The sequence below is a fragment of the Cupressus sempervirens genome, chromosome 3 (assembly GCF_028749045.1).
Source record: "Cupressus sempervirens isolate cs-2001-9-10 chromosome 3, ASM2874904v1, whole genome shotgun sequence".
NCBI lineage: Eukaryota > Viridiplantae > Streptophyta > Pinopsida > Cupressales > Cupressaceae > Cupressus > Cupressus sempervirens.
The window spans coordinates 625701661-625722784 of NC_143120.1; the positions used below are offsets into that span (position 1 = coordinate 625701661).

At 39.4% G+C, this 21124-nt stretch overlaps 1 protein-coding gene across 2 annotated transcripts in view; it reads left to right on the forward strand.

Moving 5' to 3' along the window:
• Positions 1-21124, forward strand: part of LOC149568233 (Thioredoxin family protein) — a 207530-nt gene that overhangs the window by 91516 nt on the left and 94890 nt on the right. For both annotated transcript variants that reach the window (XM_089821234.1, XM_089821235.1), the window contains one exon: positions 14230-14291. In XM_089821234.1, coding sequence (XP_089677360.1) covers positions 14230-14291 — 62 coding nt within the window. The remainder of the gene's footprint in view (positions 1-14229; positions 14292-21124) is intronic.

Consider the following 21124-nt stretch of genomic DNA (forward strand, 5'->3'; position numbering starts at 1 on the left):
GGTTCCATTCTCCTCTTTCCTTCGTCGTTACTTTCGCCGTCACTTTCTGAATCTGACGATGCTGCCTCCTCACCGACCATTTGTGTATGCAGGTCAATTGTGAATCTTTTGCCTCCGCGCTCCATTGATAGGGTATTTCGTTTCCAATCATGTTTTACTTTTGCTTGGACCAACCAATCCCGTCCCAGAATAGCATCATATCTTTTTCTTTTTAATGGAATGACCACAAAATCCAATAAAAATGGTTGCGTACCAATTGTTACCGGTTGCGCTTTTAAGATTCCCAACGGTTTGATTCCATGTTGGTCTGCCGTGAGCAACTGAAATGCAGGTGGCCACAATGTCGGCTTTCCCAACTTCTTCCAAGTATCCTCCGGCAACACATTAACGCCGGACCCTCTGTCGACAATTGTGTTTGTCAAAACATTTCCCAAAATCCCCATCTCGACGACCGTCGGGTGCCGTTCGGATGTGAGTGCCAACAGCATTGGGTCTGTTGTCATCACTTCCCTACTATCCCTTCCTATGTCCTCCGGTGCTTTCGAAAACGGTGTATGATTCAGAATGGCCGTCCGTAACTGGGGCATTGTGAGAAGGAGGTCACTTATCTTGATCGGTATCTCCGTTTGTAAGATCTGTCGTACAATGTTTTGTTCTGCGAAGTTCCTTGCCAAGGTGCCGGTGATGTCCTTCAACTGAGATGTCCCCGCTGACGATGCCTTTGCAATTTTCGCTTGCGCTTCCCCCACTTTTCTCTCTTCCTCCGCTTGCCTCCGTGTAATTGCCAGAACCTCCTCTACATTCGTGCCAACAGTGATCAAGTTTACTCCAGCCTTTGGACACTTGGAATCTTCGTGATCGTCGGGTCTGCACCATCTGCATAATAATTTCGGTGTGTTTTCCGCTGTACAATCCCGCGCAAAATGACCCCACAAATTACATGCTCGGCATTGAACGATCGGCCGTCCATTTGCATCATACTGAGTTTGACTTCGGCTCCCATTATTATTGTTATTATTTGTATTGTTGTTAATTTGCCCTCTGCTATTATTCCTGTATCCTCCGGGTGTAGCATCGGCTGTATTCGTGTTTCTGCTACTACCCGACGGGGAAGCTTCCTGTGTGAGAAACACCTGCGGAGATCCTCTTGTCTTCATGTTAAAGGGGCACTCCTTCGTCGAATGGCCCATGATCTGACAAATGTCACAAAATTGGTTTTTTGGACATGATCCTTTAGTATGGCCGTCGGTCTTACACTCCGTACACCACAGTTCACTTCCTTTTGGCTCCTTCTGCATAGTTTTAAACTCCATCATGCGAACCATATCCTTCTGTAGGGCCCGAACTTTCTTGCTGCTGCCTTCGTCGTCACTGCTATCATCTCCGGTAGGTTCATCGTCATCAGAATCAGATGAGCTAGTTTTCTTCTTCTTTGTCTTCTGTTCACTTTCAAGATCCAGTGCTCTGTTATACGCGTCCACATATGACGATGGTGGCACAATTTTCATTTTCCTCCGCAATTCCTATCATAGGCCGTCCACGAACCATCTTTTCTGCAATCCGTCCGCCGGCTTGCTTTCCATTTTGTTTATTAAGTCTTTTAATCTCCTAGCATAGACGCGGACAGTTTCGTGCTTCCCCTGTTTGGTATTGAAAATCTCTGCTACGATTTCATTATCATCCCGCAAGAGTTTAAATTCCGCCAGGAACTCCTTTTTAATGTTATCCCAACTATTTAGCTTTTGTGGATCTGTATCCGAAAACCAATCAATCGCCACACCTCGTAGGGTTGCTGAAAATTGTCTCATCCAGTCGTCTTCATCAGTTATCCCATTTTCCTTCTAGATCGTTTCACATGTTTTGCAATGTCGAATGGGATCGGCCGTACCATTGCCATTGAACTTCGGCAGTTTCTCTTTTGGTCTCGCCATCACAATTGGTTTCTGTAAACAGGCGTTGCTTGGTCCTGCAACACTGGCGCTCTTCACTCCCACACCAGCGGTCTGCACTCCCACACCGACAATCTGTACTCCGACACCGGCAGATTAGTATCCCACACCGGCGGTCTGCACTCCCACACTAGTGGTCTGCACTCCCACACCGGCGGATTGCTCTCCCACACCGGCGAACTGCTCTCCCACACCGACGGTCTGCACTCCCACACTGGCGGATTGCTCTCTCACACCGGAGGTGTCAACAGCTATGAACCTTGGTGAAGAAGAAGGATCTTTTGAAGTTGTTTCCCGCGGAAGTCTATCTCGGACGAAGAGGTCACTCCATGCTTGTGCTCCCTCGGCACTGCGAGCCGTGCAAGTTGATGCTCTTCCGTCTGAATTTTCTTCCCTCGGCGAACACAATTTCAAGAACTCATCCCGTGCTTCTTCCACCAATTCCACCCATTGTCGAGTCTCCAACAATTCTTCTACGCTCCGGTTTCCATCGGCAATCTTCTGAAATCTCCGTCAGCGTTCGGCTTGCTGTGCCAGAATTAAATTCTCTTGCGCAGTACGGGTTCCATCTTTTTCCTTGACCTTATTCCGATATTTGTTAAGCTGATTTGGCATTAATCTTCATTCCTCCCACCTTCCAGATTCATAAAGCAACGGCGCCAAATGTTTACCGTAGTGGTAAAGAAATCAACGCATACAGACAATGGAACAAAATAGCAGAATTATATTCGCATATGCCAGAACATACATTATGCTTGATAAGATTCGCAATAGTAGATCCTTCCTTTACAATGATCCCAGACGGGATATAAATACTATTCGCCGAACCTTCCCGGAGGAGTCTGTCGGCCACAAACATTATGTCCGCTATAAACTATTTACCTGTCGGCTACAAAATACAAACACTGTCGACAGTCAATCCGTCAGCTACAGAAACACCGCCGGACCCATCCAGTCGGCTAACACTTGAGACTACTCGTCCAGAAATAAAATGAGAGTACTTGGCAACTTTGAGAGTACTCGCAAAGTTTGCAAACTATGGTTGTTACTATCTCCGCAACGTAGCCGGATGCAAGTGTCATTTATATTGGGACTAAGTTGTTGATAGAGTTGGCGCTTTAGTTGGATTCAGTTCCGATTAGTTGTCTACTCCATCAACATCAACATTTAGTTTCTAGATGATTATGCTATTGATGTTAATTATTTCGGTGTTGATGGTACAAGAATTAGTTGTGCACAACAAGGATATTACACAATTTTACCCTTAGGATTTGGATGGATTGTGATGTTTGTTTTTGCTCCGGGATTGCTTGGGGACCAGCAATCTTAAGGAGGGTGGACTGTAATGTCTCCATTTTTGAGTTCCATTAGAGTTGATGGATTAGTTTATCATTGGGTCTTTGCAGGTTGATACTGGTGTTTAGAGGACCTCGTTGTGGAGTTATTTGGCTCTCCAATGGCCAATTGTGAGTTTATCTCTGTCTTGAGGGATAGTAAGTCAATAGATGATACCAATGAGCTCACATGACCTAGACGAGTTATATGATGCTTCTAGATGATACTTTTGACTTTTGGTTTGGGCTCCAAAATTCTTGGAGGGAGCGTCTATTTTTAGTAAGTTACTCATTTAAGACCATTCATCATCTTTTATCATCATGATCACTTTTGTGCTATCAGATTGTTGATTCCAGTGATGTTAGACCATTTTTTGCAAGTTGGGTGCATTATTGGTTATAATTTAATTATTTTTACTAAGGTTGCTATTTTAATTGAAATTGTACAATAGGCACCTTAGTGCTATAGCTCGTTGGGATCGGGATGAAAAGTTTTAAATCATGGGCACATGAAATAGGAACCTTGTGTGTCAAGATGCCACTTTTTTAGTGAAAAGGATGATTTTGGAGCAATAGGGAAGTTTAATTAATAAAGTAACTTTGTTATTTGTCAACTTTAAATTATAACATAAAATTGCTTTATGAGAAATGAAGCCTTTTAAGTGAACGGTGACGCAGGCAAAAGGTGAATAACTAGGGCCAAAGGCTCACCCAACTATTCAAACCACCCTGCAAGAGTTAACACAACGGAAACGAACACAAAGAACAACCAAAGGAGGAAGAAGAGTGAATTACTTTTATTGATTCATCAAAATATCTTCATACATGCTTAGCTGTAAGGCCTTCTGGGTTACGGCCAATTACAAATACCTTCACATTCAAAGATCCAACTGCAAATTCACACTTTCAATTCTGCTCTCTAATCTTCTTCCCAAAAGCTTGCCTAACTCTAAGCCTAAACACTCTATATATACTTGCCAAAATGGCTTACAGATTATTCTAGAACATTACATAAGAGGAAGGGCGACCCAACAACGGTCTGGACGCATCCCAAGAAAATACCTTAATATAAATGTCGTGAATAAAATAAATCTCCCAAGTCAGCTCGCAAAAATCACGTTCAAATGCTGACGTTCGACGTACACTGGGTAACTCGGTTAATGAAGAGTCACTTGGCATACATTGGGTAACTCGGTGAATGAAGAATCACTTGGCGTACATTGGATAACTCGGTTAACAAAGAGTCACTTGGTGAACACTAGGTAACTAGGTTAATGAAGAGTCACTTGGCATACACTGGGTAACTCGGTTAATGAAGAGTCACTTGGCATACACTGGGTAACTCGGTTAATGAAGAGTCACTTGGCGTACACTGGGTAACTCGGTTAATGAAGAGTCACTTGGCAAACACTGGGTAACTAGGTTAATGAAGAGTCACTTGGCGAACACTGGGTAACTAGGTTAATGAAGAGTCACTTGGCGAACACTGGGTAACTAGGTTAATGAAGAGTCACTTGGCAAACACTGGGTAACTTGATTAATGAAGAGTCACTTGGCGAACACTGGGTAACTAGGTTAATGAAGTGTCACTTGGCGAACACTGGGTAACTCGGTTAATGAAGAGTCACATGGCGAACACTGGATAACTAGGTTAATGAAGAGTCACTTGGCAAACACTGGGTAACTAGGTTAATGAAGAGTCAACAAAATGAGCAGGATAACAAGGCAACCCAGGATGCTCCTGCATCAGACAAGCGGGGTTGAAAGGAATGATTCTCATGAATCATTAAGATGTGACAATCTGAGTGGAATCCAACTCAGATTGCGAAATCCATGAAGCATCTTCAATAGGCCTGTTCTTCCACTTTACCAAATATTCATAGTAATCTTTTCCTCTTGTGCTCCTACCAACTCTTTGATCCAATATCTGTTCAACTTCTTCAATCTGCTTCTTAGGATAATCTTCTAATACAACAACTTCATCATCTGACTTATGATACTTATACAAATCAGCAATATTGAATATAGGAGATATATCCATGTCATTAGGTAACTCAACTTCATAAGCATTACCACTGTCAAACTTCTTCAAGATCTTACAATGTCCAAATTTCTTCATCTTCAGCTTATTGTATGTTCCAATTGGGAATCTTCCTTTCTTTAGATGAACCATCACCTCATCACCTACTTGAAAATCATGGTGTCTTCTAGACTGATCAGCATTCTCCTTATACTTCTGATTGCTTTGTTCCAACCTCAACTTCACTTCCTTATGCAAGGACTCTATAAAATCAGCAAATTCTTCTCTTGCAGCACTTTTCTTTTCTTCACCAGCAACATCTCTCAAATCTGATATACCTCTAGGATGCATTCCGGTAACAATCTCAAAAGGTGTCTTCCCTGTACTCCTATTCACAGAATTATTATATCAAATTCAGCTTGTGCCAATACCATCTCCCAATTACTTGGCTTATTCCCAACTAAACATCTTAGCAAATTTTCCAAGCTTCTATTCACAACCTCTGTTTGTCCATCTGTTTGTGGATGGAATGTAGAACTGAACTTCAGCTCAGTACCCATCTTCTTCCACAAAGTCTTCCAAAAATAACCAACAAACTTGCTATTTCTGTCTGAAATAATACTTATTGGTAATCCATGCAATCTCACAATCTCTTTAAAGAAAAGTTCAGCAACATGCTCAGCATCTAATGTCTTCTTACATGGTATGAAATGAGCCATCTTAGAAAATCTGTCCACTACAACAAATATATAATCATACCTCTTCACTGTTTTAGGCAATCCAAGAACAAAATCCATACTAATGTCAGTCCAAGGTTTCTCAGGAACAGTAATAGGTGTATACAAACCAGAATTTTGACTCACTCCCTTTGCAACTTGACAAACTCCACAACTCTTTACAAATTTCTGAACATCCTTATACATTTGTGGCCAATAATACTTCTCTTTCAGCAAACTCAATGTCTTATCAATTCCAAAATGTCCAGCTAATCCACCATTATGCTTTTCGTTAATCAAATTCAACCTCATAGGACTTCTAGGAATACACAGTTAAATACCTTTGAACAACATACCTTCTTGAATGAAATATTCATCGTACTTACTTATGTGGTCTGTCAGATTTGGTGCTCTGCACTCTCTCCACGCCTCAAAAAAATCAGGATCAGCATCATACAATTCTTTCATTTCATCAAAACCAAGAACCTTAACCTTCATTTTAGTCAACAAAGAACGTCTTCTACTCAATGCATCAGCAACTCTGTTAGTAACTCCACTCTTATGTTTGATCACGAATGTAAAACTTTGCAAGTACTCAACCCACTTCATATGTCTTTGATTCAATTTATGTTGACTTCTCAAGTATTGTAAAGCTTTATGATCAGTATACAACACAAACTCCTTAGGAATCAAATAATGTCTCCACTTCTTCAATGCTTGAACAATGGCATAAAATTCTTGATCATACATAGAATACTTCCTTTTAGCATTATTCAACTTTTCACTAAAGAAAGCAACAGGCTTATCTTCTTGACTTAATACAGCTCCTATGGTATTACCACTTGCATCACATTCAACTTGAAATACTTTGTTGAAATCAGGTAAAGCCAATACAAGTAATTTAGCAACCTTTTGTTTCAAAGTCTCAAAACTCTTATCAGCTCCATGTGTCCACTTGAATTCCTTTTTATCTCCCCTCATTGTTTCAGTCATAGCATTACAAACAACATTAAAATTCTTTATAAAATTTCTGTAAAAACTAGCCAAACCATGAAATGATCTTACCTCGCCCACATTCTCAGGTGTAGGCCATTCCAAAATTGCTTTAACCTTCTTAGGATCCATCCTCAATCCATCAGCTGAAATCGCAAATCCCAAATACACAATCTCCTCTTGCATAAAAGAACACTTTTTCAGATTAATTAGCAACTTTTCCTCTTTCAACCTCTGCAATACTTGTTTAATATGCTCAAGATGTTCTTCCTTAGTCTTGCTGAATATTAGAATATCATCCAAATAAACAATCACAAACTTACCCTAGAATCTTTTCAGAACTTCATTCATCAACCTCATGAAAGTACTAGGTGCATTAGTCAAACCAAAAGGCATAACCAACCATTCATGCAAACCATCTCTTGTCTTGAAAGCAGTCTTCCATTCATCACCTTCTCTGATTCTGATCTGATGATACCCACTCTTCAAATCAATCTTGGTAAAATACTTTGCTTCACTCAAACAATCCATTATGTCATCCATCCTTGGCACAGGAAATTTATATTTCACTGTTATCTTGTTAATGGCTCTGGAATCAGTACACATTCTCCATTCTCCATTCTTTTTAGGTGCTAATACAACAGGTACAACATATGGACTCAAGCTTTCTCTAATCAAACCTTTCTGCAACAACTCATGCACTTGTCTATTAAGTTCTTCATTCTCTGCAGGTGTCAATCTATATGGTGCTTTGTTTGGCAAACAAGCTCCAGGGATCAGATCCATACAATGACTAATACTTATTATTGGAGGTAAACCATCAGGAATATCATCAGCAATAATTTCTTTATACTCATTCAACAACTCTGCAATTTCTTCTGGCACTCGATCAATACTACCATCTATCATTCGGTCACCACTGACTAGCACTCGGTTAACACTATTTTCTTGCACTCCGTCTCCATTGACAAAACTCAATTTTCTTGGAATTATAGCAAAACAGACTTGATTCTTTTTCATTTCCTTTTCAAATTGTTTCCCATAACCATGCAAATTTTTACAGCAGTAGAATTAACCTCATCTGGACTTTCGATCAAAGGCAACAATGTTTGTTTCTTCCCATTTACCCAAAGAGTATATTGATTCAATCTTCCATCATGCACAACATATATATCATATTGCCAAGGTCTACTCAACAAAATATGACAACAATCCATGGGCATAATATCACACAAAACTTCATCAAAGTAATGTCCAATTTTGAACTTCACAAGGCATTGCTCACTTACCAATATCTTATGCTCATCTTTGATCCATGAAACATGATAAGGTTTGGGATGTTTCAGCCTCTGCAACTGCAACTTCGTAACCAGCTGAAAGATCCCTGATGGATCTCTGCCACTAATCTGCTGTAGCTTTATTATATTTTTTCTTTTTAATTTTCTTTTTCCTGTTTATTAAAGTTTTCTTGCAGAACTAGACGAAAATGTAGAAGAGTTTGTTTTTGCGTTTTTTATGATTATTCAACATAGAAATGAGAAGGAGCAAATGATATGAAAAGAGTTTGAAAATAAATAACAATATGCAGCAAAATCAGAATTGATACAAATCGTACCAGGCAAATCTCTGAATTATAGAGCCAAATAAAGGATCTAGTACATTTTCCCTAACAATGACGCCAAACTGGCTGATGGAAAGGACTGTGAACATGCAAACGTCTGCTGCTGATTATCCGACTCTCTATATTTCAAAGTGCTGCAAATGGCGGCTACTGCTGCAAGGCTCACTTTCCCATGTACCAATAATCGTGCCCAGCTAAACAATACTGCAGACCCAAGCTGAAATGGCGTCCTCCTTCCCTGATAACAGTTGATACCATTGAAAATTCCAAGACCAATTACTGCTGAGGGTTATGTCCCAGCCAGTAAATACCCAATGCTGCTGAGGGTTACGTCCCAGCCAACAATTACCCTGGGGTTTGCGTCCCAGAATGCAAATCGCTCAAGCAGAGCAAATTTGAAAAGAAGTGTTTGAAAAATATGCATAATGATGAGAAATGGCGCCCATCTCCTTATAACCCCTTGCAAAGCAATTCGAACCCTAAAGTGACCCCCAATTGGCGTTGGCTATAAAAATGAATTAAATCTTATTTTAAAGTGACCATGTCACTAGAAAATGACCTTTTCCACCATAGTAATAAATCCGCTCACCGAATTGCCCTGAAACCAAAGAGGAAGATTTAGAGAATTTCAAGACCTTTCCAACGAGCTATCATAACATGGGATACACATCCAGATGAGGCCAAAATTCCCTTATTACTCCAAAATGGCTATTAACTTAGCCTTATTTAAATATTAAACGCTAAATTAGGAAATATTAAAAATATAACACAAATAGCCACAAACTGCCCAACTGACATCACAAACCATAAAATCATCCTGTCACTTGTCTGTGACTGAAGTCGGAAATCAAGGATCCACTGGCAATCTCATCCCTAAAATCTAGGGATGCTCCTAAAATTTAGGAAACAAGCCCTATCCCTCTGAAATTGAACCCAAAGGGTCATCTCATGGAAACCCAGCCCTGGGCATGATCATACCTCCTAAAAAGTAGGAATGAACCCCATAAATGTAGGAACTACCTCTTAAAAACAAAGAACGTCACCCAACTGATCAATACCCACCAGAAAACCAAGTCCCCAACACTGAATAAGCATACTGGGTCTCTATCCAACCCTGTCAGCCTACAAGACCCCATAATAAGCTGACTCACATGTCTCTGTTAGACTGAGCTAGAGTGGGGACATGACACCAGCTCTTTTGATGCCAGATTTGTAGAACTTCCACTGTCAATGATCACTTTACAGCATTTTCCAACCATCTTACATCTTGTCTTGAAAAGACTTCTCCTTAAAACAGGTTCCTCATCACCTCCCTTATTACATAAGATTTTTCTCACCATCAAATTTTCTCCAGCCTCAGGTCCACTTGGTGAACCCTCATCATCTTTTTGAATCACAACATTTCTATTACCTTGCCTACTTTTAGAGGATCTATCTAAAACAATTACCATGAAATCCACCTCTAGAATAGGAATTACTTCTTCCTTGATAAGAACTAGTGCCTCCTCGGTAAGAATTACCACTTTTCTGTTCGGTCTTGCCTTTGTCATCATTCTTCCATTCAGATTTGCCTTTATCCTACACAGAACTTTCAGATCGGCCACCTTCACCATAAGCTCTACCTCTACCTCTTTGGAATCTGCCACTTCTACCTCTTTGTCTTTGTTCATGCTTCTTTGTCAAAATCTCCTCAGCCTTCAAGGCATACTGGTATGCTTCTTCCACACTTTCCAACTTCACAAAACTTATCTCATCTTGTATTCCAGATCTCAATCCATTAATGTACCTTGCAGTTTTCTCAACATCATCATCCACATGTCCAGATCTGATGTCCAGTCTATAGAATTCCTCAGTATACTCTTTCACAGTCATGTCTTTTTGCTTGGAATTTTTCATCTTTCTCAACAAGCTAACTTGGTAATCAGCAGGAAGGAATTTGTTCTTTACCTTGTTCACAATCTTTGGCCAAGTTCCGATCTTCTCCTTTCCTCTCCTTTGTCTATCAGTTTGCAAGTGCTCCCACCATAGTGATGCATGACCTTTCAACCTAATGACTGCAATCTTCACCTTTCTATTATCAGGAGTGTTTTCATACTCAAAGAACTTCTCCATATTAGAGATCCAATCCAACGCAGCATTGGTATCCAATTTTCCATCATAAGGAACAACTTCTACAATAGGCTTCGAATTTGCCCTAGACAATATTTGCAACAATCTTTCCTCATCTTGGTCTTCTTCAAGTTCTGGTTTATGGTTTGGTGCTGCTGCTTCATCATCACTTACATCATCAAGATGTGCTCCTCTCCTCTGGGCTGTCTCCACAACATCTAATCTGGTTGCAATTTGTCTCAACTGATCCAATATAGCATTATCAACATTATTTCCTCTACCACGAACCATCTTTACAAATCAGGTTCTTGCAAGATCGTAACCCTCTGCAAGTTATAGGTCAAATCTGCAGATTTGCTATCCTACAACCAAATCCAAATTAGGGTTCTACACGATCCAATCTCCACAAGGACGAACCTCAAGCTTTGATACCAACTGATGCAGGCAAAAGGTGAATAACTAGGGCCAAAGGCTCACCCAGCTATCCAAACCACCTTGTAAGAGTTAACACAACAGAAACGAACACAAAGAACAACAACCAAAGGAGGAAGAAGAGTGAATTACTTTTATTGATTCATCAAAATATCTTCATACATGCCTAGCTGTAAGGCCTTCTGGGTTACGGCCAATTACAAATACCTTCACATTCAAAGATCCAACTGCAAATTCACACTTTCAATTTTGCTCTCTAATCTTCTTCCCAAAAGCTTACCTAACTCTAAGCCTAAACACTCTATATATACTTGCCAAAATGGCTTACAGATTATTCTAGAACATTACATAAGAGGAAGGCCGACCCAACAACGGTCTGGACGCATCCCAAGAAAATATCTTAACATAAATGTCGCGAACAAAATAAATCCCACAAGTTGGCTCATAGAAATCACGTTCAAATGCTGACGCTCGGCGTACACTGGGTAACTTGACGAATGAAGGGTCACTCGACGTACACCGGGTAACTTGGTTAATGAAGAGTCACTTGGCATACACTGGGTAACTTGGCAAATGAAGAATCACTTGGCGTACACTGGGTAACTCGGTTAACAAAGAGTCACTTGGCGAACATTGGGTAACTAGGTTAATGAAGAGTCACTTGGCATACACTGGGTAAGTCGGTTAATGAAGAGTCACTTGGCGTACACTGGGTAACTCGGTTAATGAAGAGTCACTTGGCGAACACTGGGTAACTCGGTTAATGAAGAGTCACTTGGCGAACACTGGGTAACTAGGTTAATGAAGAGTCAGTTGGCGAACATTGGGTAACTAGGTTAATGAAGAGTCACTTGGCGAACACTGGGTAACTCGGTTAATGAAGAGTCACTTGGCGAACACTGGGTAACTCGGTTAATGAAGAGTCACTTGGCGAACACTGGGTAACTAGGTTAATGAAGAGTCAACAAAATGAGCAGGATAACAAGGCAACCCAGGATGCTCCTACATCAAAATGTGTAAGTTGTAACCAATAAGCTATATGATATTTGGTGTGAAGAATAAGCTTTAGCTATAAAATGTTATAAAAGTGCATTCCTTGCAAGAAGTGGATTTACTCTATTGTGTGTATGTTTATGCAAATTGAGAGAGTTCAAGGGTTTGGAATTGGGGTTTCAGGAATTAAGAAATTCATCCAGCTGGTTATGTGCTTTGAGTTGCTTTTCATTGCCAATGAATTGTGTTTTCTGATTTGATATGTGCTGCGAGTAATTCTGGAACTTTGCAAGGAATTTGTTTGATAGATTGTGAACATATACTGCTGGAGTTTGCAATTCTGGAGCACTGAGTTGGGCACTAATCTGCTGTTACAGACCATTTTTTATGGTATGATTGCATCATACATTTAGGTGGCAACATCATACCAAGGCTGTGTTGCTATATACTGCTCCCATGTTAAGTTTCTTGAGGTGATGCTGGGTAATTAGAGGGCTGCGATCTTGTTCTTGGAGCAGTGATTGAATTGTCCCACATTGCATATTATCTCTGCCAGTTTTTTAAAATTTTGCAAACTTGTTGGAAGTTCATTGTTTTCATAAATATTTGGTAATAGAAGGAAAAAAAATGAAAATTGGAGTCAGTTATTATCAATTTTGTTTTGCTTTTCAAGTTCTAATTTTTATATATTTGAAAAAACCCAAAAAGGCATATATTCTCAAAACAATATTTCTATAAAACTTCAAAACAAGAAACAGAGACTTCTCAGCATAGTTTCAGAGTGAGCCTGCAGGGCTCATTACATATATCCAGTTACAGGATCAACCTGACTAAGACCAATCAAAATGACCTACCATCTATCCAGATGGTTTCTTCACAAGTCAGTCACTCTGTTATGCTATTGTTCATTCATTTTCTCTCAAATGAATCTCTCGCGCTGTCCTAATGGCATGACTTAATGTGCTAGGGGCAATCGTCAGCTCTTGCAGGACTGTATTGTAGAGATTGAGCCATCTGTGAGCTATTTGTTGGCTAAGTGATGACTAGAAACATAATTTGCAATGAGAAATGTATGTAATGTCTGTAATCTTTTCCCTGATGAGATATTTTAGCAGGCATACTGATTAAATGACAATACTTTGCTTTTGTCTACATATAAAGATTTTGTTTGCGCACCAACCCCTTTTTGTAACATGCCTGTGTTATATTGGTTTAATGTTGTGAAAACTAATTCTGTAACATGCTACTACTAGAGTAGCTCTACATTGATAGATGGATTGACTTTATTCTCTTATTTTCATAAATCATATGGCCCAGATCAGGCTTAAAATACAACTGCCTCAAGCTTGCGAAAGGATGTTTGTAGATAACTCCTAACAATACCCTTCAAATTTAGGACATAATGTTATATCTATTAAGGATTTCTCTCTGACAAGTCATAGATACAAAATCATTGAAACAATCTGAAAGAGAAAATATTAGGTAACTAAAGCCCTGCACAAATCTTAAAAATAACAGCTATTCCATGCGAAAGAGGTGAAGAACACATCAAAAACCTGCTGATTGTGTGTACTCATAATTATTTCAAGAATTGGATCTCTTTATAGAAAAATTCTAATTTCTAGTTGTAAATTTGCTGCTAGAAAAGAAAAAATTCTCTATGGCAAACCAATGGCCTTTAGAAGAAAGAAGTTTGTGGGGAAATGATCAACCTGACATCTCTTGCCTCTCAACTTTTCCTGCAAATGCTTTTGGATTGAATGCCAATGATGTATATACTATATATCAGTATGTCTGAGGAGAAAGTAAACATGCTTTTCACATGATCTGAATAAAATGATTATTGTAACATCTAATTCATGGCCAAATTACTTTTTGAGTGACGATTATCAAGTTGATTTTGGTGATTACCAAGTTTATTGAATATTGCTATATTAGTTTGATATTCTAAAGCTTATCTGTAGTTTCTGACAACAGAAAACTGATGTCATATTAACTTGTATATTAGAATTGGGATACTTGTTCTGAGCTGAGGAGAAAGTTTAATTTGTTCTGTGAACAGAGGCATGCCCCTTTTGCAGGCGAGTAAGAGAGGCTTTGACTGAATTAGATCTTCCTGCAGAAGTAAGTAGATGCTGGAATCTTGGTTTTTTTCGTTATTGAAGGATATTTTCTTTTAATCCTTCATTTCAAAAATGTGTTTGTAGTCAATATAAATATTACTCTTAAAGGATCTGAATTATTTTATTTCTGTCAAGAGATCTGCATTTGCTCAAGATATTTCTACTTAGTTTTTAGAGTTAATGAAAAAGCTGAGAAATCCAAGAAGATCATCTATTTGTATCCTCCATGCAAGGAGGGGTAGAGGCTGCAAGGAAAATTTTCAGTGCTTTTAAAATGTAGGGAAAATGACAGCTTGCTTGTAAGTAGCTGGGACAAAATGTTTGCTTCACACAGCCTGGTGATGCAATAACCATATTCTCAAACAGAAAGCATTGTGCCATTTTCAACAGGCAGAATGAAGCAAAAATTAGGAGTTCCAACTAAAATGCCAGATGCTTGTAGACTCTGTTGTTTACACCAAGTAAAAAATCCTTATTTTTTTCTTTAATCAGCAAAAGTAATTTATATTTATATAATTCAAGTTTGTGCAGTTTCCTCTTTGAATTCATTTTCCTGCATAAGCTGTATAAAATTGAGTTCTCAACTTAATCTGACCTTAAACAGGAGCACATCTAGCCATAGGCTTCCAAGAAAAACCTTACCAACCACGCTCAGGAAATAAAAAAGGCCACTTACCTTGAGTTGCTGAATTTGTACTTCTGTTCAAAAAGAATGGATGCCCTGCATTGCCGTAGAACAGTCCAATTAATAATCCATAATGTTGCCTTTCCTTCCTGGTTTATTATTCTTACCTTGGGGGTCAAGGCATATCAGGTGATGAGTTTTATGGTTGGCACTATTTTACCTGCTTTGCCATTACTTTCATTAAATTTTTATCTGCTTTAAGACTATATTCTGGACTAATATATGATGTATGGTGAATGATTAAATTATGTGAATTTTCATGGTCATTATAATATGTTAATGTTATTAATGGTGTAATGTCAGTGAATACTTGTTTGATAAGATTAGGCCGCAGCCAAAGTGGAAGCTGCCTTTGCAACCCATGTGGAAGAAGTTGTAGGACACTGACCGGATATAACTGCTGGAAAGCTTTGCTGACCTTGTCTTAGAGGAATTAATGCACAGAGGATAGGCAGAACTTGCAGAAAAATAATGTTTTGTTCCATTGACTTTTTTGTAGCAATTTTTTCACATTCCTATATTTTTGCCTACTGACTGAATAAGAGTCCAAAAAGGACCAGAACTCCTGTTGATTTTTTTTAAAGTTTTAAAGTGGAATTTGTCACCCTCAGCGTTAGGGAGGCATGTGTTAGTGATTTTTGCATGTTCCTTTTCTTGCCTGGCAATTCAACAAGAGTCCAAGCAGGGCCAAGACTCCTGTTAGTTGATTTTATCTTGCATAGTGGAATAAGTCACCCTCAGTGTTAGAGAGGTGTGATGTGTTTCTAGAAAAATTAAGATGTAGCAAGCCCACTCTCTCAGATTGTGTATAAAGTCCACTTTTATCAGAGTTGAGGAATTGGCCATACATGTGATATATTTAGATTCTATTGGATTTCTGATTAGCTAAGGAAGTTACTACTACTGTCTATTATGTAGTTTTTCAGAGGAATATAGTGAATGATTTGATGATGTGTTGAGTTAAAGGTTACTTGTGAGTCTGACGTTACATCTCCTCTAGCAAGGGCCTCTTGAGGTACTGACATCCTCTTGTAGTTAGTTTCATCTATTTAAGGATTAGTTGATTGTTTAGTGATTTCAATGAATTAATTGTTATGCATATACTTCTTAAGCTGATATATTCTATTAATGAAATTACTAGTTAGATTAGAAGTTGATTGTAACCCAGTCATTTCTTTGTTCTACTCGTAGCCACTACTAAGCTAACTTGCCAGTTATACATACCCACTGCTGAGCTAACTTGGTAGTACTAGCTCAACAGAACTTGAATATAAGCCATTCCATACAACAGCAGAAGTGGAGATAGATCTCAGCCAAGCACAAAGAGATAAACTACATCAGTTGAATGTCGTTGATGAGATGAGGATAGCAATTCAACACACTGCTGTCATACAAAAGTAAATGAGTAAGTAGCATGGTCAATACATGAAGACAAAAGAATCCACCGTAATGCTTGAAGAATGTCATAGTAATGTTTGAAGAATGTGCTGATGGGTGTGATCTGGAAATGTCGATGGGAAGACATAATCCATTAAATACGCCAAATAATAGTTAGACATAGAATTGCACGTCACCCAAAGTATAAACGATTTATTGCTGAAACCTCAAAATATTATATTTACAAAAAGAGATGGCACTCCAACTATGCCAGATCTGAAGCGAAGTAATACAAGATGGAATAGGGTGAGGGTTGAATCCCACCGAAACTGGGATTCAATAGGGTGAGGGTTGAATCATAACCACACCATACTACCATTATGAACGTTCAATAGGGTGAGGGTTGAATCATAACCACACCATACTACCATCCCAAGAAATTCAAAGATGAGATCGAAAAGACAATTCAGGAATTGCAAGAGAAAGGATGGATCCGTCCCAGTTCTAGCCCTTTCACTTCATCAGTGGTATTGGTCAAAACGGACGGGATGATGGGCATGTGTGTGGACTCCGTACGTTGAACAAAAAAATAATAAAGAATAGATATCCCATTCCAATAATAGATGAGTTGGATGAATTGCATGGCGCAGTCTACTTTTTGAAAATAGATCTCCATTGTGGATACCATCAGATCCTCATGAGGGAGGAAGACGTGGAAAAGATGGTCTTTTGTTGTCACTAAGGGCATTATGAGTTCCTGGTTATGTCGTTCGGATTAACAAATGCACTTGCTACATTCCAATCATGCATGAATCACATTTTCAACAAACAATTGCGTAAATACTTATTGGTATTTTTCGATGATCTTATTTATAGTAGAACATGGGAGGAGCACCTAAAGCATCTGCATGAAGTCCTAAGGATCATGAAGGACCAGTCTTTGTTTGCCAAGCAATCCAAGTGTGAATTCGATATGACAGAAATATTGTACTTGGGGCATGTTGTTAGTAAATATGGAATTAAAGTTCATTAGGAAAAGATTCAGGCTATCCTTGACTGGCCTCCCCTAAAATCACTCACAGATTCGCGAGAGTTTTTTTGGACTGTGTAGTTATTACCAAAGGTTTGTTAAAGGATTCTCTCAGCTCAGCGCACCCTTAACAGATCTGACAAGGAAGGGGTCTTTCCAGTGGAATGAAAGGGCACAAATCACTTTTGATAAGCTAAAAGAAGCAACGAGCACTTGTCCCGTACTTGCATTACCTGATTTCACTTGACCATTCATTTCGGAGTGTGATACATCCGGAGAAGGCATTGGCGCAGTACTGATGCAAGATAGACACCCCATAGCTTATGAAAGAAGGAAGCTTAGAACGCTTATACTCCATCTATGACAAAGAGATGTTGGCCATTGTACATGCACTAACCAAGTTTCGGCAATATTTGGTGGGTGCTAAGTTTGTTGTTCGCACGGATTACAATAGTTTGAGATATTTTCTAGAGCAACAAGACTTGAACGAGAGGCAACACAAATGGGTAAGCAAGGTTCAAGCTTTTGATTTTGACATTGAATATGTGAAAGGAAAAAATAATGTGGTTACAAATGCCTTGTCCAGGAAACCTGCCATTTGCTCACTAAACCAGATTTTAGTTGACTGGAAGGAACATTTATTGGTAGAATATTCCAAAAACACATTTTCCTATGAGCTAATGGATGTCAACACACCGGATGATCGATACAAAGTGGTGGATGACATTATTTACTGTAAGAGTCATATTTTTAGTGCCAGAATCCAAATTGAAGTAGAAAATCTTGAAGGAGGTACACGACTCACCATTGGCAGGACACTCGAGCTTCCTCAAAACTTATAGAAGTCTCATGGAGAGGTTTTCATGGAAAGGACTTAAAGGAGATGTATTGCAGTATGTAAGAGTGTGCAGTCTGCCAACAGAAAAAATTTGAACATACTCTAACTGTCGGGTTATTGCAGATGCCTTGTCCAGAAAACCCACCATCTGCTCACTAAACCAGATTTCAGTTGATTGGAAGGAACATTTGTTGGTAGAATATTCCAAAAACACATTTGCCTGTGAGCTAATGGATGGCAAGACATAGGATGATCTATACAAAGTGGTGGATGATATTATTTACTATAAGAGTCGGATATTGTTACTGCCACAATCCAAATTGAAGAAGAAAATCTTGAAGGAGGTACACGACTCACCATTGGACGGACACTTGGGCTTCCTCAAGACTTACAGAAGTCTCAGGGAGAGGTTTTCATGGAAAGGCCTTAAAGGAGACATATTGCAGTATATAAGAGAGTGCGCGGTCTCCTAGTAGAACAAATTTGAAGATACTCTACCTGTTGGGTTACTGCAACCTCTGCTAATTCTATAGCATAAGTGGGAAAGTATCTCGATGGATTTCATAACGGGACTTCCCAAGGTGAACGGAAAAGATTGTATCTTTGTGGTGGTTGATAGATTGACAAAGTACGCACATTTCTTTTCCATCCCCTTAGATTTTTAGGCTGCACAAGTTGCCAATCTGTGTTTTAGAGAGAAGTCTTCCAACTGCATGCGTTACCCCGAAACATTGTTAGTGATCGGGATAGGCGATCCATCATTGTTTTTTGGATAGAATTGTTTCGGTTGGTAGGGGCAAAATTGTTACCAAGTACTAGCCACCACCCTTAGACAAACAGACAAACAGAGATTGTGAACAAGTGGCTCGAAGGTTACCTTCGAAACTACGTTTTGGCACAACAACGGGTGTGGGTCAAATGGATACACCCAGGGGAATATTGTTACAATACCACGTACCACATTTCCATCGGAGTGGCACCATTCAAAGCTCTATACGGGTACAAACCCCTTTGCTTCATTGACACAGTTCTGATTGACAATCCCACACCGAGGGCGAAGGACTGGCTTAGGAGGGATAGGACATCCTTAGATGCCTGAAGGAAAACTTACAATAGGCACAAAATGAACAGAAGATGTATGCCGATAGACATAGAATGGAGAGGAGTTTCGAAGTAGGAGACTTGGTTTATCTCCAGCTCCAACCATATCGGCAATCCTCATTAAAGGAATAAGGTAAAGAAAAATTGAAGCCACGATTTTATGGCCCCTATTGTATAGTTCGCAACATTCGTAAAGTTGCCTACAAGATGGAACTACCGAAGGGAAGCCGTATTCATAACGTCTTTCATTTTTCATGCCTGAAGAAGGTTGTAAGGTAGAACATCACGGTAGCCACAGACCTTCCAACACTCAATGAAGAAGGAAAACTCATCCTGGAACCAACCGAGATCATCGAAGTATGTGAGAAGGCTTTGCGAGACTGCACATTGAAGGAATATTTGGTGCATTGGAAACACTTGCCGTTGGACGACGTGACTTGGGAGTGGAGCACATTCTTCAGCACTCGACATTGCATTTGCTTGAGGACAAACAAAATTTGGGACAGGAGGACTATAATGTTCCCATTATAAAATAAATCATTAATCAAACTATTGTTAATGGACCGATTAATTTAATCTATCTCAGACCCATTTTTGTTTTGTTTCCGTAGTTTGTGTCACCGTCAACTATCTTTGTACACCCTCGAAAAGTTTTCCCCGACGGGTATTTAAGAAGGGCTTATAGGTAGTCTTTAGGTATGCATTTTGGATTATTTCTTTGTACTATGAATTCTAGTTGGGATTCTCTGTTGTTTGCCATTTCGGAAGTGAAAGATCTTCCCTACTTGGCTTGTCTAGTTTCGGTCGGATTCGACCCTTACCCTATTCCGTTGTTGCATGTCATACTTCGCTCGAATTTGGCAAATCGGAGCATCATCTTTCAGCAAATATTAATCGAAGGATATTTGTGTTCTAATTTCCATTATTATTTGGTTCTATTTGATAAATTTGGATCTATAAGTTTAGATTGCATTATTGAGTTTTTTTCCATCCGCACATCATTTTTCCGCACTTTAGGAGAATAATCAAACAAAACAAGACATCATTGGACAACATTCTTGTGTTCCGTATGGCTTGATAGTTAGAACACCGTACAACCTAATGGTTGGATCGCCATACGACCACCAAAGCCCCCTCACCGTACAGCTACTCTGCCCCAATCCACCGTATGACCTCTTCCTTCATCCTACCGTACGAATATCAAGTATACTGTATGGCTCTGCTAGCGTATGCGATATCCTCCTTCATTGTCACCATACGCCCACCAAGTATACCGTACGGCCTTGATATCATCTGCTTGTCGTCACCATACGGTGCCTGTATCACTCTTCTACCATATAGAACCCAACCCATCCATTTTCGTACACATTGCATACTATACATTATTGTTCGAATTGTATCCAACTAGCATCCAGAGGTCAAGAACATTACTTTGCTCTTGCAAATAATCCTTGATCAAGTTTGCATCACCAGGAAGTTGAACAACTACTAGTAAAGTCTTCTTATTTGAAGGGTCACTAGAAGAACTCATATTCCAATCATGTTGATCTTCGAATGTTGGTTCAACGATATTTGTGCAAGTGTCTTCTTCCAGAATCCTTTCCTTTATCTTGGACTTGGGTACCAAATAGATTGTCTTTGTAGTAGATGATGTCATCCACTACCTTGTATCTGTCGTCTTGAATGTCGCCATCCACCAATTTGTATGCGAAAGTGTTTTTGGAGTATGTGACTAACAAATGTGCCTTCCAATCGGCTAGAGACCATGGCCTTGCTGGGTGCCATAGTGTAATCTAAGACTAA